The 17,908-nt window shown below is 52.5% G+C and overlaps 1 protein-coding gene across 3 annotated transcripts in view; it reads right to left on the reverse strand.

Moving 5' to 3' along the window:
* The window catches only part of DDX23 (DEAD-box helicase 23), an 89,620-nt gene that overhangs the window by 1,955 nt on the left and 69,757 nt on the right, over positions 1–17,908 (reverse strand). For all 3 annotated transcript variants that reach the window (XM_029594633.1, XM_029594632.1, XM_029594631.1), the window contains exons 16-17: positions 7,853–7,961; positions 5,984–6,158 (exon numbers count right to left, since the gene is read on the reverse strand). In XM_029594633.1, coding sequence (XP_029450493.1) covers positions 5,984–6,158; positions 7,853–7,961 — 284 coding nt within the window. The remainder of the gene's footprint in view (positions 1–5,983; positions 6,159–7,852; positions 7,962–17,908) is intronic.

Consider the following 17,908-nt stretch of genomic DNA (forward strand, 5'->3'; position numbering starts at 1 on the left):
AATACAGTTGGAGATGCTGCTTCAATCACGGCACCTGCAATAAATCAGGAGTCAATGGGCATCACATGCCAGCTAAAATGTCTACAGTACTAGAACTTGAACCAGCTTGCGCAAAGCTCCTCAGCGGAGACGGGGGAAAAGAAAATTATTCCTTACCTGCTAATTTTCGTTCCTGTAGTACCATGGATCAGTCCAGACAGTGGGTTATGTCCCCAATCCAGCAGATGGAGTCAGCCAAAGCTTTGAGGGGGCGTCACCAGGAGTGCTACTACCCCCTCTGCAGGAGTTCAGTATCGAGAATATCCAAGCCCGAGTAAAACAAGAACCCCAACATTGGATCAAGTTTAATAAACGGCAAAAAATCAGCCGAAGAACGTAGACAACAAAACCGTACCCTTCCCACCAACGGGTGGGGGGACGAAAGGTCAGCGTGTCAACCCCAACACAGAACTGTGAAAAGAACAGAGACCTGAGTAATCGTGAGAGACAGCAAGACTACCGTCCCGTATGAGAAAAAATGGAGTCGAGCAGGAATAGGACCCAAAATGCGGTGGGCGTCTGGACTGATCCATGGTACTACAGGAACGAAAATTAGCAGGTAAGGAATAATTTTCTTTTCCCTGTACGTACCTGGATCAGTCCAGACAGTGGGATGTACCCAAGCGTCCCTAAACCGGGTGGGGACCTGCGAGACCCGCTCGTAGAACCTGCTCACCAAAGTGTCCAAAGACCGAGGAAGCGAGGTGAAGACGATAGTGTCTGGAGAACGTATGTAACGATTTCCAGGTAGCTGCCCTACAGATTTCCTGAGAGGAGACCGAACGGGTCTCCGCCCAAGAGGCCGCCTGAGAGCGTGTAGAATGCGCGACAATACCTGGCGGGGGAGTCCGTCCCACCCCAATGTAGGAAGCGGCAATGCCCGCCTTCAACCATCTGGCAATGGTCGTCTTCGAGGCCTGAGCTCCCTTCCGAGGACCGGACCAGAGGACGAAGAGATGGTCAGAAGTCCGGAAAGCATTCGTAGCCTCCAGATAGAGGTGCAGGGTGCGCTTGACGTCCAGAAGCCGGAGAGACCTCGGTTCCGAAGAGGAGAAGGAAGGAAGCTCCACCGTCTGATTCACATGGAAGGCGGACACCACCTTCGGGAGAAAAGAGGGAACAGTGCGAATCGAAACCCCGGAGTCCGAGAACCGGAGGTAGGGTTCCCTGCACGACAGGGCCTGCAGCTCCGAGATGCGCCGAGCGGAGCAGATAGCCACCAGAAACACCGTCTTTAGAGTGAGATCCTTGATCGTCGCATTCCGCAGTGGTTCAAACGGAGGTCCCGACATGGCCCGTAGCACTAGGTTGAGACTCCAGGAGGGACAAGGATTCCGCACCGGAGGCCGCATGTGTTTGACCCCTTTGAGAAAACGGAGAACATCCGGGTGCTGTAGCCGGGAACCCCCGTCCCGCAAGAGCGAGCCAAGGGCGGCCACCTGAACCCGGAGAGAGTTGTATGCAAGACCCTTGTCCACCCCTGCCTGCAGGAACTGAAGAATCTGAGGAACCGAAGCCTCAGCGGGACTCGTGTCCAGTCCGGCACACCACAGCTCGAACACCTTCCAGACTCGCACATAGGCTACCGACGTCGAAGTCTTCCGAGAACGCAGCAGTGTTGAGACTACCGCCTCCTGGTAGCCCCGGCGCCGGAGGCGGCGCCTCTCAAAAGCCAGGCCGCAAGACAGAAGAGTTCTGCCTGGTCGAAAGATACCGGGCCTTGGTGAAGGAGGCGGGGGAGATGTCCTAGACGGATGGGTCCGTCGATCACCAGTTGAATCAGGTCCGCAAACCAAGGTCGTCTTGGCCACTCCGGGGCGACGAAGATCACCGGTCCCTGGTGGACCTCTACGCGGCGGATTAGTCTTCCCACCAGTGGCCACGGCGGGAACGCGTAAAGGAGCAGGTTGGTCGGCCACGGGAGTACGAGAGCGTCCACGCCCTCCGCTCCCCGCTCTCTCCGGCGGCTGAAGAACCGGGGAGCCTTGGCGTTTCGTGCGGACGCCATGAGGTCGAGGTGGGGGGATCCCCACCGCCGAACGAGCAGCTGCATCGCCTCGTCGGAGAGGGACCATTCCCCGGGGTCCAGAAACTGACGGCTGAGGTAATCGGCCTGTATGTTGTCCACGCCCGCGATGTGCGAGGCCGCCAGGCGGGCCAGATGCCGTTCCGCCCACTGCATCAGCATCTCTGTTTCGAGTGCGACCTGCGGACTGCGGGTGCCGCCCTGCCGGTTGATATAGGCCACCGTCGTCGCATTGTCCGATAAGATCCTTACCTCCCGGTTCTGGAGGAGAGGTAGGAAGTGTTGGAGCGCCAGTCTGACCGCTCTGGTCTCCAGTAGATTGATGGACCACTTTGATTCCTCCGCGGACCACGTCCCTTGCGTGGCGCTGCGGTCGCAGACCGCTCCCCAGCCTACAAGACTGGCGTCGGTGGTTACCACGACCCAATTTGGAAGATCGAGAGACACGCCGCGGGCCAAATTCTCCGGATTCGTCCACCAGGTCAGACTGTTCCTGGCAAACAACGGTAGTGGAAGGAGCACCTGGTAGTCCTGCGAAAGCGGCTTCCAGCGGGATAGCAGCGCCCTCTGTAGAGGCCTGAGGTGCGCAAATGCCCAAGGGACCATATCGATGGTGGAACCCATCACCCCTAGGAGCTGCAGGTAGTCCCAGGAGGTGGGAACCGATAACGCAGAAAACCGTTGTATGTGTTCCCGCAGAGCTTGCGCCTTGTCCTGGCGTAGAAAGACCGCGCCCAGACGGGTGTCGAAGGTCGCCCCCAGGAAATCCAAGCGCTGCGAGGGCACCAGGGAGCTCTTGGAAAAATTCACCACCCATCCGAGGGACTGCAGAAACTCTATGACTCTGGCCACCGCCTCCTGTCCATGCCGAAAAGACTTCGCTCGGATGAGCCAATCGTCCAAGTAAGGGTGAACTAGGATCCCCTCCTTCCGCAAGGCAGCCGCTACCACCACCATGATCTTGGTGAAAGTGCGCGGAGCCGTTGCCAGTCCGAACGGGAGAGCCACAAACTGGAAATGTTGACCCAGGATCTTGAACCGTAGCAGACAATGATGCTCCCGGCGAATGGGGATGTGGAGGTAGGCCTCCGTCAGGTCCAAGGAGGCCAGGAATTCCCCCCGATGCACCGCCGCGATCACGGACCGCAGCGTTTCCATGCGGAACCGAACCACCCGAAGTGATTTGTTGACTTCTTTCAAGTCTAGAATGGGCCGGTAGGAACCGTCCTTCTTCGGCACCACGAAGTAGATGGAATAATGGCCCGAGCCCACCTCTCCGAAGGGCACGGGCGCAATGGCGCCTATCTCCCAAAGTCTGTCCAGGGTCAACTGCACCGCCTGTCGCTTGGTGTCCGAGCCGCAAGGGGAGAAGATGAAGCGTCCCTTTGGAGCGCGGACAAACTCCAACGCGTAGCCTTGCCCGATGGTATCCAAGACCCACTGATCCGAGGTGATTCGCGCCCACTCCTCGTAGAAGAACGCCAGTCGCCCTCCGATCCTGGGGACGGCGGAGTGGGCGAGCTGAACATCATTGCGAGGACTTGGGCGGGGGTTGACCAGCTGCGGTGGCGGGACGCGCGGGGCGGCGCCCGCGAAAGGAGCGAGACCAGGGCTGAGACCTGGAGGCAGAGGGCCTGGTTGACGGCGGTCTGTAGTTCCGGAAGCGCCGTTGTGCCCTGGCTCTGGTCCGCGAGGACGGAAAAGTCCTGGTGGAACGATACCTGTCCTCCGGCAGGCGATGGACCGCATTTTCCCCCAGCGACTTGATGATCTGATCCAAATCCTCCCCGAACAGGAACTTGCCTCTAAAGGGCAGGGAGCCCAGGCTCGACTTGGAGGATGTGTCCGCCGCCCAGTTGCGGAGCCATAGAAGGCGCCGTGCCGCTACCACCGAGGCCATAGAGCGGGCGAGGACCCGAAACAGGTCATAGGAGGCATCAGCCCCATATGCAACCGCCGCTTCCAGTCTATCCGCCTGGGCGGCCTCCCCAGCCGGTAGGACCTGAGAGGTGAGCAGTTGTTGAACCCAGAGCAGGCTGGCCCGCTGAACCAGCGAGCTACACATCACCGCCCGCAATCCTACTGCGGAGACCTCGAAGACCCGCTTGAGGAAGACTTCCAACTTGCGATCTTGTGCGTCTCGTAAGGCCGCGCCCCCTGTCACTGGGATGGTTGTCCTCTTCGTGACAGCTGTCACCGCGGAGTCCACTTTGGGAACTTTGATGAGATCGAGAAAATCGTCCGGCAGAGGGTAGAGCCTCTCCATGGTCCGGCTGCCCTTGAAGGAAGCTTCCGGGGCATCCCACTCCCCGGTGAGAAGCTGGAGGAAAGAATCATGAATGGGAAAAGCCCGAGCCCTCGGCCTCCGGGCTGCCAAGACCGGATCCCCCTTCCTCGAGGAAGTGACCACCGCGGGCGCTACGGGCGCGGGAGGCTCCGGTGGTGGATCGAGGTCCAACTCCTTAATAACCTGTGGTAGGAGGTCCTCCAACTCTTCCTTCTGGAACAGCCGTAGTGTGTGCGGATCATCGCCTTCTGGAGTGGTGTCCCCTGGACCCGAGTCTGTCGGATCCGATCCAGGGGAAACGGGTCCTGTGCCCGCAGTCCCCGCGCTCCCCGGGAGCCTGGCGCGAGCGGGAGGGAGGGGGGCCCCCACACCCGCCGGAGCGGGGGGGGCCGGGGGAGACAGAGGGGCCCCCGCAGGTAGGGAGGGCCGCGGAATCTTGAGTGGAGGAGGTCCCGAGGGAGGCTCAAGGCTCTGTAGATATGCGGTGTGCAGCAACAGTATAAACTCTGGGGAAAACCCCTGTCTACCGGAGGGGGGCTCCGGGGGAGGGGCCCCCGGTGGGACCGTCTCCGGGTCTGATTCCGGGAGTAAATGTGGCGGGGACTCCCCCGCATCCCCGGTCCCAAACGCCGTCTGTTCCCCTTCAGGTGGTGCTGAGTGTAAAATGGCCGCCGTTCCCGCCAGGAATGGGGGAGGGGCCGGCCCCCCCCCGCCCGGGCAGACCTGCTAAACGGGGGAAATCGATGAGGGGGCGCGAGGTGCCCTCCCCCCCCGGGGAGACACCTCGCACAGATGCCCTCCCTCGAGATCCGCGAGCCCAGCTCGCCGCAAGCAGAGCAGCGCTCTGGCCGCGGCATCGGGGCTGAGCAGGAAAAGCAACGCCGGCAGAATAAACCACCCGGCAGAGCCTCGGGGGGGGCCGAGAACGGGAGCGCCGCTGCGGGAGGGGGCCCGGACGGCCTGCACAACCCGAAATGAAAAACAACGGCACCGCGGGGGGGCCTCCTGGCCGCACGACCCGCCGACGACGCTCTCCCTGCCTGCCTCTGCAGCCCACGAGGAGCCGCGAAAATGGCCGCGGGCAAGGGAGAGAAACGCGGAGGGGCCGGTCCTAGAGGCCTCCGCGAGCCCCTCCGTCGAAAATCAGCTGCAAGCAAGGGAAAAAAGCAAACAAAACAACACTCACTTACCCCGCTCGCAGGAGAGAAGAAGAAGAGAGAGCAAGACAGACACCGAGGGAAGCCACGCCTCCCAATTAGCCCTCTAACCTTTTTTTTTTTTTTTTTTTTTTTTTTAATTAAAACAAACTTGATCCAAAGAGAAGAAGTAGGCAGAGAGAAAGACAAATCAGAGAAGAAATACAAGAACTGCCTGAGGTAATCGGGAGCAACCCGGATTCACTACTCGCATCTGCTGGAGTCAGAAGATACTGAACTCCTGCAGAGGGGGTAGTAGCACTCCTGGTGACGCCCCCTCAAAGCTTTGGCTGACTCCATCTGCTGGATTGGGGACATAACCCACTGTCTGGACTGATCCAGGTACGTACAGGGAAGCTGAGTTTGAGAAGCTATAGCTGCTCCTTGCTGAGCCCTCTGAAGTCTCTCCCCATTCACAGCTCCCTCTGGACTCACCTTCTATATTCTTGGCCATATCGTAGTTCACCACCATAGACACATCTTGTATATCAATACCACGTCCAGCCACATCTGTGGCTACCAGGATATCCTTAGCACCAGCTTTAAGGTTAGAGAGTGCAAACTCTCTCTGTTCCTGGCCTTTTCCACCATGGAGTGTACAAGCATTGTACTACAGGGGCAGAGACAAAAGGGAAAAAAAGGTATTAAATCAGCAAAGAGGTGCACTCTTCCCCATGCGCAAAAGCAGAGTCACCTCACCCCATCTCTAAGAGTGCAGCGAGTTACCTGGTGAGTGTGTTCAACTCTGGACAAGCACCCCAGCCATGCAGATCATCCCTCCCCACTATTATTCCCTTCCCATGCATCACTCCCTATCAACACAATTTCTTTGCCTCCCCATGACCTCCACTCCTGCCTGCACAACCAGACAGACAGGGTTTGGAGCCCCCACAGCCACAGGAGTCTTCCATTCTTGGGAAAAACTTTCAAGAAAGGGTACAAGGCAATGCTTCTGGGCACCACAGTGTGCTCTTTAATACAGTGACTTAAGTGTTACAGGATTGCCTGAGCTCACTTGGTAAGATGCAGATGTTCCCTGCCTCAGGGTAAGGAGGCATGTGACCCATTATATCTCTCTGGTGAGCCTCAGTAAATATTCTTTGTATACCAGTGCAAACAAGATTGCTGGAAGCTGAGTTATATTTACTGTGCCTATAATCTTAAATTTTTCTTTCTGCAATGACTTCACATTCGTTCCTAGAAAGTGTCATTTGCATAAACCCAACAGCTCAGTCAGTCAGAGAAGCTGTTCATATGGCTATCTAAAAATAGAAATATGCCACATCAGAGCATGTTGCAGAAAAACTCATTCAGCAGCTATTTAAACCCTCCAGAGATGACACTCCCGAGCCAGTGCGGGACTGGTGAAATGAAAGAACCCATCTCCATCCAGCATTCTCCTGTGCCTTTCCAGAGCTGACAGGTCATATTGTGCCTTCACAGAGCATAGCTGTCATTCTCTTCACTTTCCATGGGGAAAGCAACTGAGGGGCTTGCCAGGTGTCCATAGGAGGGTGTGGGGCTCGGAGCAAATCATCTGGAGTGGGCACTTCCACCCCCATCCCCTCAGTCTTTGGATGGCGGTTTTTCCCCCTATCCAGAGACAGAGGAAAGGTAGCCTCTCCATACCTTCTGGCCCCAGTGATGTCAGGCATGGTTAAAATTTCCTCAACCCTACTCACCACTCCTCAATGCAATCCCCACACCACACCTCTGAGCCCCAACTATTCCTGCATCCCCGGTCACACCTAATATTCCTGTGTCCCCCCTGTCTGGGATTCTCCCCCACCTCCTCAGCCCAGGGCAGCAGGAGCGCAAGGCCGGTGAGTCCAGTGCTTTTTACTTGTTCCTGCTGCTGCTGGTTCTTCTCCCCTCCCTGCTAGCCAGATCAACTGATTGAGTGGAGGGGGAAAGAAAAGGAACCAGCAGCAGAAGGAGCGGGTTTGAAGAACTGGGCCCAACGGCCCTGCTGTCCTGGATGGGCTGCAGAGAGGAATGCCTCTCACTTTCTGGGCCCCAGAGTGAGGTGCGTTGAGCAGTTCTTTGCCCAGTATGGGCTATGCAGGTGGAAGGAGGAGGAGGAACAACAGCCATGTGTTTGTGTGTGGATAGGGTTAACATAGCAGCATAGGGCCCGAAGGCAATCATCCTGGTTCAACCCCCTTCCCCCAGAGACAGCCCTGGGGACTGCATCATAAGGGGGACACGGAGGGCAGCACCTGAGGAACTGCAACAAGCAGGGGAAGCCTGGAACAGCACCTAAGGAACTGGAACCTAAGACAACCAATGAAGACAAATCCTCACCCCCATCTTTTCCAGAGATTTAGCCAGCACATCGCAGCCCTTTTTCTGATTGACGAAGATGATGATTGGGGGATCGAATCCTTGCTCCAAGATTGCCAAAAGCTTCTTCCTGGAGGAGGAATAGGGGGGCAGACAGGAGAAGTGAAAATGAGTTTGCAGACAATAGGAGAGTGAATATGAGGGAAATATTTAAGATGCTGAACTCCTCACCAAAATGAAAAATCCTTGCACGTCCACATGACAGCATTAGCACTCAATGTATGATTTTCTAAGAAGCCTTCTAGCCTTATACTCATGTCTCTGCAAATTCCAGGCCTTACACTGTCCTTGCCAGCACTGCTCTCGAGCAAGTAAAATGGTGGGCAAAACACATTTCTGTTACAAAAACACCCAGCACTCGGCTCTGAGGGCTGTTGAGAAACACCTCAAAACTTAACTTTGGGGGCCCTCCCAGGGACTCACTATCACTGGTCTTTTGCAAAACTAGTGCTCAGGCTGCAGGTAGACCAGAATGTGGTAGTGACATTTTTTTGATGCCCTGGGGATATTTCATCACTACCATTGTTACAATGATTACACTGGCTTGCTGTAGGATCACAAATTAATTTAAAGATTGTCACGTTTCAATCCTTAAGAGGCAATGGGCTTCTGTATCTAGAATAAATTAGAGTGGTAAATCTCCCCTCCACAACTGGGGGTCCACTCAAAGGGCTTTGTTATTTTTATCTCCAGTTAAACTAGTTAGAGCCAGGATTGGGACAGGGCTTTCTAAGAAGTTGCTCCTTTTTTATGGAGTAAGCTTTTGGTGGACATTAGATTAGAACACAATTATAGGAAAATTGGTTCTTACCTGCTAATTTTCATTCCTGGAATACCACAGATCAGGCAAAGAATAAAAACTTTTCAGGTACTGCTACTTAACCGAGAGTGCCACCTGCAATGCCTCAGTACTGACCTGTACCCAAGCCACGATGAATACCTCCCAAACCTCAAGAATTTTTCCCTTTAGAGTGAGCTGAGAAAAAAGCTGAAACCCCAAAACTTAACCCTCAATTTAGGGTAATGAAGAAAACTTCCAATCTGAAAATAGCTTAACTATGTACAATCTTCTTCAAATTCTGCATCACCAGCAGCAGCAGAAGCGTCTTTCATAATAATGGGGGATGGGAGTCTAGACTGATCTATGGAATTCCAGGGGGGGAACGAAAATTAGCTGGAAAGAACCAATTTTCCTTTCCTGTTCATACCCCAGAACGGTCCAGACAAGTGGGGTGTGCCCAAGCCCCTCTACACTGGGTGGGAACCTGAAAGACCATGCACAGCACACTCTCACCAAACGTGGCTTCATCCAGGGCCCTAACATCCAAATGGTAATGTTTAGTAAAAGTATGCAAAGAGGACCAAATCGTTGCTCGACAAATCTCCTGAGGAGAAACTGACACTCTGCCCAGGAGGCTGCCCTCGCCCTAGTAGAATGCACTTGCAATGCCTCAGGGACCATCCTTTACAAATTATAAGCCGAAACAATAGCCTCCTTCAACCATCTTGCAATCATGCTCTTCGCCGCTTTGCAACCCTTCCTAAGGTCCACTGAATAAAACAAAGAGATGGTCCGACCTCCGAAAGCCATTTGTCACCTTCAGATATCGCGGTAGAACCCGATGCACGTCCAAAAGGTGAGGCTCCCTTGTAAGGGGTGAATCAGACGACAGGCTTGGAAAACCTGGCAATTCCACCAGCTGGCTAAGATGAAAGGCAGACACGACCTTGGGCAAAAAGGAAGGCACCTTATGCAACGAAACGCCATCATCTGAAATTCGCAAAAAAGGATCTCTGCACGATAAGGCTTGAAGCTCCAAAATTCGTCTAGCCAAGCAAATAGCCACCAGGACACAGTCTTCAGGTAAGGTCCTTCAAAGATGTCCTTCTTAATGGTTCAAAAGGAGGTCACACAATACTCGAACAACCAAATTAAGATTCCAAGGCAGACAAAATCTAAGGACAGGAGGACGCAAATGCTTTGCTTCTTTAAGAAAATGTACTATGTCCGGATGAGATGCTAGTAGCCGTCCTTGCAGCCTCCCGTTGAATCAGCCCCAGGCTGCTACCTGGAACTGGAGAGAATTATAGGCTAAACCTTTTGACAAGCCATCTTGTAAAAAAAGCCGAGACCTGGGCAACGTTCGCCTGCAAAAGGATCAGTGTCATGGACCCCACACCAGGACTCAAATACTCTCCAAACTCAGATATGCACTAAAGAAGTAGAAATCTTCTAAGCTGAAGTAGAGTAGTAATCACTGGCTCTGAATACCCCTTCAAACGGAAAAGTCGCCTCTCAAAAGCCAGGACGCTAGACAGAAGTAATCCACCTGCTCCAAAAAGATGGGTCCATGACACAGCACTCCTCTTAGGTGGCTTAACTGGATGGGGATGTCTACCACCAGCTGGACTAGATCTGCAAACCATGGATGGCACGGCGAGTCCAGCACCACCAGGATCACTCTTCCTGGATGTTGCTAGATGGACCTTAACAATCGACTTACAAGCGGCCACAGGGAGAACACATATAGCAGAAGTCTCACTGACCACAGCTGAACCAGAGCGTTGATCCCTTCGAAGCCAAACTCCCTCTGGTGGCTGAAAAACCTGCTCACCTTGGCATTCTTCCGTGTTGCCATGAGATCAAACTGGGGCTCACCCTACCTGCACCGAACGATGGAAAAGGCCTCTGCTGACAGCTTCCATTCTCTCGAGTCCAGCTGTTGTCTGCTGAGATAGTCCGTCTGTACACTGTCTACACCTGCCACGTGCAAAGCTCCTAGTACTGCTAGATGAAGCTCCACCCAGGCAAAGAGTTCCTGAATCTCCTGAGTCACTAAATGACTCTTCATTCCACCCTGCTGATTGATATAGGCCACTGCTGTTGCATTGTCCGAGAACACACAAGTCTCTAAACCAGAGGAAGAGAGAACAGCAATGCCCTGTGCACCGCTCTCGTTTCTAGATGATTGACTGACCAGGGTGCCTCCACCGGTGACCACTGTCCTTGGGCCGTCGATCCCCGACATACCACTCCCCAACCACTGAGACTGGCATCTGTGGTCACAACTACCCAGTCCGGAACCTCCAGATCCACTCTTTTCTCCAAATTGGGATGCTACAGCCACCATGAGAAGCTAGATCTGGATTCCTCCTGGAGCTGAAACTTCTCAGATAATGGATTCCAACGAGACCGGAGCGCCTTCTGAAGAGGTTACATGTGAGCAAAGGCCCATGGCACCAAATCCAGCATAGAGGCTATGGAACCTAGCACTTGTAAATAACCCCAGACTTTGGGAACCACCAGAACCCGCAGCTGAATCACTTTCAACTGCAACTTGATCACCCTCTCTGGGATAAGAAAAACCTTGCCTAACTGGGTGTCGAATCACGCTCCCACATATTCCAGCGACTGGACAGCTCCAGGTGGCTCTTCACCAGGTTTATCACCCACCCAGGGACCGTAGATGCTCCATCACCCGCTGGATGGAACGGTGACACTCCATCTCAGACTTTCACCCAAATGAGCCAATCCTCCAAGTACGGATGTACTAGTATCCCTTCCCTTCGGAGGGCCAATGCTACCACCACCATCACCTTCATGAGCGTTCTAGTGCAGTAGCCAGCCCGAAGGGAAGAGCTCGAAACTGAAAATGCTTTCCTAGCACCATGAAGTATAGAAACTTTTGATGGTCTGCTCAGATGGGAATGTGGTGATATGCCTCTGTTAGATCCAAGCAAGCGAGAAACTCCCCCATGCGCACCGCTGCAATCACCATCTGTCTCCTTCCGAAAACGCAGCACCCGAAAGGCTGCATTGATCTTTTGCAGATCTAGAATAAGCCGAAAGGAGCCTTCCTTCTTGGGAACCATGAGGTACACGGAATATCTTCCTTGACCCTGTTCTTCCTACAGAACTGGAATAATGACTTTCAAGTGCTGCAGCCTTAGAAGGGTGACCCGCACCACCGCTCGCTTGATGGGCAAAATGTAATGGGACACCACAAAGGCTTCTTTGATGGAATGCAAAAACTCTTAAGGCATAGCCGTCCCTAATCACTTCCAGAACCCACTGATCAGAAGGTCCACTCTGGTCCACTCCTAATAAAAATGGGACAACCTTCCTCCAACAGCTTCCAGGAAGGAATGGACCAGCCTACCTTCATTGGACAGATTTTGCACCTCTAGAACCCTGTCCAGAGCTATCTCTGGCCGGTCTATGGGACCCTTGAAAGGACTGCTGCCTTCCTGAGTCTTCCTTCTGCGTGGATCCGGAAGAACTTCTGTTGGAGTGAAATCTCCTCATCTCATGAAATTGAACATGCGGCAGAAAGGTCTTCTTGCTCACTTTCTTATCTTTGGTCAATTTATTCCCTTTAGATGCCAACAAATGCTTCATCAGCTTCTCCAGGCATCATAGTGGATAATACTTTGAAATAGTCAGTTCAGTGTGCTGCAGCAGTCAAAAAAGCAAACAGAATGTTAGGAATTATTAGGAAGGGAATGGTCAATAAAACGGAAAATGTCATAATGCCTCTATCGCTCCATGGTGAGACCGCACCTTGAATACTGTGAACAATTCTGGTTGCCGCATCTCAAAAAAGATATAGTTGCGATGGAGAAGGTACAGAGAAGGACAACCAAAATGATAAAGGGGATGGAACAACTCCCCTATGAGGAAAGGCTGAAGAGGTTAGGGCTGTTCAGCTTGGAGAAGAGACGGCTGAGGGGAGTTATGATAGAGGTCTTGAATGAGTAGATGTGAATCGGTTATTTACACTTTCGGAAATTAGAAGGACTAGGGGGCACTCCATAAAGTTAGCAAGTAGCACATTTAAGACTAATCGGAGAAAATTCTTGTTCACTCAATGCACAATTAAGCTCTGGAATCTGTTGCTAGAGGATATGAGTTAGTGTAGCTGGGTTCAAAAAAGGTTTGGATAAGTTATTGGAGGAGAAGTCCATTAACTACTATTAATCAAGTTGACTTAGGGAAGGGCCTCTGCTATTACTGGCATCAGTAGCATGGGATCTTCTTGGTGTTTGGGTACTTGCCTGGTTCTTGTGGCCTGGTTTGGCCTCTGTTGGAAACAGGATGCTGGGCCTGATAGACCCTTGGTCTGAGCCAGCATGGCAATTTCTTATGTTCTTATGTCCAGATCCTCCCCAAACAACAACTTTCCTTTAAAGGGGAGATTGCAAAGCTGCGCTTTTGACCACAAATCCGCCAACCAAACCACAGGAGTCTTTGAGTGGCTACTGCAGACACCATATTCCTGGCCAAAGTCTGAACCACATCGGCCACCTCTGCCTCCAACCAAGCCTCCTGGCTGGAATCAGCAGAGGTCCCCTAAGTCTTCTCCTGTGCCTTCTGCACCCAGCACAAACAAGCTCTCTGCATTAGGCTAGCACAGACTGCAGCTCTTAGGCTCTAATCCGAGACCTCAAACAGCCTTTTTAACAAGATGTCTAGCTTCTGGTCCTGGACATCTTTTAATGCCGCCAACCCTGCTATGGGAATGGTTGTCTTCTTTGTCCCAGCCGACACCGCTGTATCCATCTTTGGAAGTTTCCAAAGCGCCAAAGTGTCCTCTTACAAGGGATACAACCTGGCCACAGCCACTGAGCAACCCAGATAAAGAAACAAAAGGAATGGAGAAATTACTTACCTGATAATTTTGTTTTCCTTAGTGTAGACAGATGGACTCAGGACCAATGGGTTATATGCTCCCAGTTATATGCTCCCCTGTCAGCAGATAGAGACGGAATCAGGTTTCAAAGCTGACGTCACCCTAGATACACCCCTGCGGTGACCTCAGCTCTTCAGTATTCTCTTCAAAAGCAATTGTAGACATACTACTGAAAAACTTGATTAAAATAACTTGACTAAAAAAACAGATAACTGTAACTGTACTCAACATAAAGGCTGAATCTCAGCAAGATTAGAGATGCCCTGATCAAGGGATTGAGTGACCGTTTACCCATAATCTCTTGGAATCTATATTCGTTTCACGGGCTAATCCCTGGAACTGTTCTTGGGCAGCCGTGGGCGGGATGCTGAGTCCATCTGTCTACACTAAGGAAAACGAAATTATCAGGTAATAATTTCTCCATTTCCTAGCGTGTAGCCAGATGGACTCAGGACCAATGGGATGTACAAAAGCTACTCTCGATCAGGGTGGGAGGCAGACCATGGTCCGGTTAACACTGCACCTTCTTGGGCCTGAACATCCAAGGCAACAGAACGTAGAGAAGGTGTGTAAGGAGGACCACGTCGCGACTCAGCAATGTCGATGGGAGACAGCAGTCTAGCTTCCGCCCAGGAGACTGCCTGAGCCCTAGTGGAATGAGCTTTAACCTGAAAGGGTAATGGCTTTCCTGCCTCCACATAGGTTCCTTTGACCACTCCTTGATCCAGCGAGTTATCGTAGTCCACGAAGCTGGTTTGCCCTGCCTCCTTCCTCCGTGAAGAAGAGCAAGTGGTCCGATTTGTGGACCGGTTCTGAAACTTGCAGATACTGTACCAAAAGTCAACATTTAAATGACAGAGGTGACTGTATTGTTCCGCATCTTTTTTCTACCTAGGGATGGCAACAAAATTGCCTGATTCAAATGAAACTCTGAGACTACCTTGGGCAAGAAAGATGGAATGGTACAAAGTTGTAATGCTCCTGGAGTCATTCGGAGGAATGTTTCCCAACACGACAATGCCTGTAGTTCAGAGTTATGATGAGCCAAGCACAAGGCCACCAGGAACACTGTTTTCAGGGTTGACAAGTGCAAGGAAAGACTGTGCAGCGATCAAAAGGAGGGCCCTGCCAAAAACTCCAATACTAAATTAAGATTCCACAAGGGAACAGGCCACTATAGAAGTGTTTGGGTATGTGCAAGTATGCTTCCATTAGGTCCAGGGACGCTAAGAACTCGCCTTTGCAGACCGCTGCGATAACCAAGCGAAGAGTTTCCATCCAGAAATGTGGTATCTTGAGAGCCTTGTTTACCTTTTTGAGGTCTAAAATAGGTCGGAAGGATCCCTCCTTCTTTGGGACTACGAAGTAGATGGAGTATTGCCCCATCTTCCAGTGGTCTGGAGGGACAGGCTTTACTGCCCCGAGAGACAGCAGGCGGTCGAGGGTCTGTCGAACGATCTGCCCCTTGGCCCGCCCTCCATAGGGAGAGATCATAAAAAAATCTTGGAGAGGCCGAGAAAATTCCAAAGCATAGTCGTATTCTATGATGCTTAGGACCCACTGATCGGAGGTTATTCTGGCCCATGCTTTGTGGAACTGGGATAATCGTCCCCCAACCCGAGGGATGGGCTGGCCTTATCTCATTGAGGAGTCTTGGAGGCGAGGGACGTGGCAGGTCCTCCTTCACGAGAGGTTCTGCGGCCTCGAAAGGAAGTGTTCCAGGATTGAGACCTGGCCATAGGTTGTTGTTGACCTGCCGGCTGCTGTCTGCTCTGACAAAACCTGCGCTGACCCTGAAAATTTGAGCAAGTCGACGGAAAGCCCCTGGAAGGCTTCAGTCTGTCCTCCAGCAACTTGTGGACTCTGTTTTCACCTAGGGACTTTATCAACTGCTCTAAGTCATCACCGAAGAGAAACCTACCTTTAAACGATAGAGCACCTAACTGAGCTTTCGACGAAAAGCCCGCTGACCAGTTATGTAGCCAGAGGAGATGCCTTGCCGATATGGCGGATGACATGGTGCGAGAGGAAGTGCGGAGAAGGTCATACAGTGCATCAGCGCCATATGCCACCGCAGCTTCCAAGCGTTCCGCTTGTTCTAACTCGCCCGGAGAGAGATCCCTGGATGTTAATAATTGTTGGACACAACGGAGGCTCGCCCGGAGCATGTAGCTATTGCACACTGCCGCTCGGATACCTAGGGCCGAAACCTCAAAGATGCGCTTGAGAAGGACTTCAAGCTTCCTATCCTGAAGATCCTCGAGAGCCGCCACTCCTACGACCGGAATGTGGTCCGCTTCGTAACCGACGATAGTGAAGTGTCTATTTTGGGGGACTTCAGGAGCTCCAAGGACTCCTTGAGCAAAGGATAAAGTTTATCCATAGCCCGACCAACCCTTAAGCCGGCATCCGGAACGTCTCACTCTCGGGTCATCAGCTGCTGGAGCATGGGTTGGATAGGAAAGGATTTGGTCGCAGCCCGCAACCCCGCCAGGACCGTATCCACAGAATCCTGTGGTGGAGTATGTTGAAGAAGTTCCACTCCGAGTTCTGATAGGACAGAGGGAATAAGAGGCTCCAACTCCTCCTTCTGAAACAGTGGGACCACCTTAGGTTCATCGCCATCCAGAGGAGCCAGCTTTCCCAGATCCTCTTCAGACCCCATGCCGGCAGGAAGCAAAGCAGAAGCCACTGCGTCCACAGCCCCATTGTCCGGACCCTCCGGAAGGGCAGAACCGCCCGAAACCAGGGACCCCTGCAATTTTGCGACCCGCAGAGAAGCTGGTACATCTAGACGCTTGGCTACTTTGTGGGGCGGCCCCCTGTATATGTCTCAAAGACAAAGCACCACTCTGCTGAGACTGCGAAGCTAGAAAAGCTTTATGCATAAGGAGGACAAAATCCAATGAAAAGGCATTGGAACTGGCCTCTTCCCCTCCCGGGGAAATCGGGGTCCCTGTCAAAATCATCCTGGTCCGGATCAGAGGGATCCCCAGGACTAGAAGGAATCAGGGATAAGGCTGGAGGAAGTTCTCCTGCCCCCATAGCTCTTGCCTGAGCTTCAACAAAAGTATTTGAAATGGCTGCCGTTCCTGCGCTGAGAGGGAACGGATCAGCCTGAGGCTCTCGAGGTGCTGATCTCTTTGCTGACCTCAGGGCTTTGCTGAGCTTGCTGCTGTTAAAAACAAGCTGCCTTCCCCTCCAGGAAGCAAAGGCCTGAACAGGAGAGTCTTGAGGACTCCCCGCAGGCAACACAAGATGGCCACGGCATCGAGGGAGAAGGAGAAACAGAGAATCGCGACAGGAGGGAACGGCAGGGAGCCTTTAAAGTTAACAAAAAATGCAGCGATACTGCACCCGACCTCTTAAGGACTGCAGCCAGTAAGAAAGAAACCCTAACAGGCTGCTCGCCATTTTTTTTTTCCAGTCAGGTTAGTGCCACAGAGGGAAAGAGGGACTGGACCACTGGTAATCTTTCCCCCAGCGCCTTACCTGCCAGGAGCCCCACGGGGTAACCAACCCCAGCTCCAAAACCTGCAACCAGGGGGGATGATCCCGCAGGACCTGCCTACCCCCTGGGAGGACGTGAAAAGTTTCTCCTTTCGTTGAGCCTCTTACTTTTATTTTTCTGTTTGCTTGATTCAGAGTTAAAGTTTCTGCCTCTTTTTTTTTTAAACGGAAAACACCTTAACCCAAGAATCAGGGCAAGACTGCAGGTTTTGCACCACCTCCATCTGCTGGAGACAGAGAAATACTGAGGGAATGCAGGTGGCACACCAGGTTAAGAGAGGGTGCCCTTCAAGTTTTTCTCTGTCTCCATCTGCTGGAAGGGAAGCATAACCCACAGTCTGGACTGATCTGGGTACGTACAGGGAACCTCTGATTGGGAGGAGCCAGGCTTAGTAAAGTCTGGGGAGGCCAACTCTCCCTGGGCCTTCTCACAGTGCTGACATAAAAATCCAGGTCAGACTGTGTAGCCCTAATATGACAAGCAGTGCAGAGAGAATGACGTTTATATTTCTTTGCTGCCGGAGCAGCAAAGTCCATGCCAGGAACCTGCTACCAAACCAAGGATCTTGGAAATCACCTCAGGAATTCTCAACTAGGGGAGGGACCTATAGGTATCACTGCAGGAGAGCGAGGCTCAATCTCTCTCAAATTTAAAAATAGAATTTCTTCCTCTAAAGGGTACAGCGATCCCCATAGGGAAAGCACATCCACATCTGCTAGGAGACAGAGAGATACTGAAGAGCTGAGGTCACTGCAGGGATGTATCTAGGTGGACGTCAGCTTTGAAACCTGACTCCGTCTCTCTATCTGCTAGCAG

Source organism: Rhinatrema bivittatum, chromosome 3, assembly GCF_901001135.1.
Source record: "Rhinatrema bivittatum chromosome 3, aRhiBiv1.1, whole genome shotgun sequence".
NCBI classification, from domain to species: Eukaryota; Metazoa; Chordata; class Amphibia; order Gymnophiona; family Rhinatrematidae; genus Rhinatrema; species Rhinatrema bivittatum.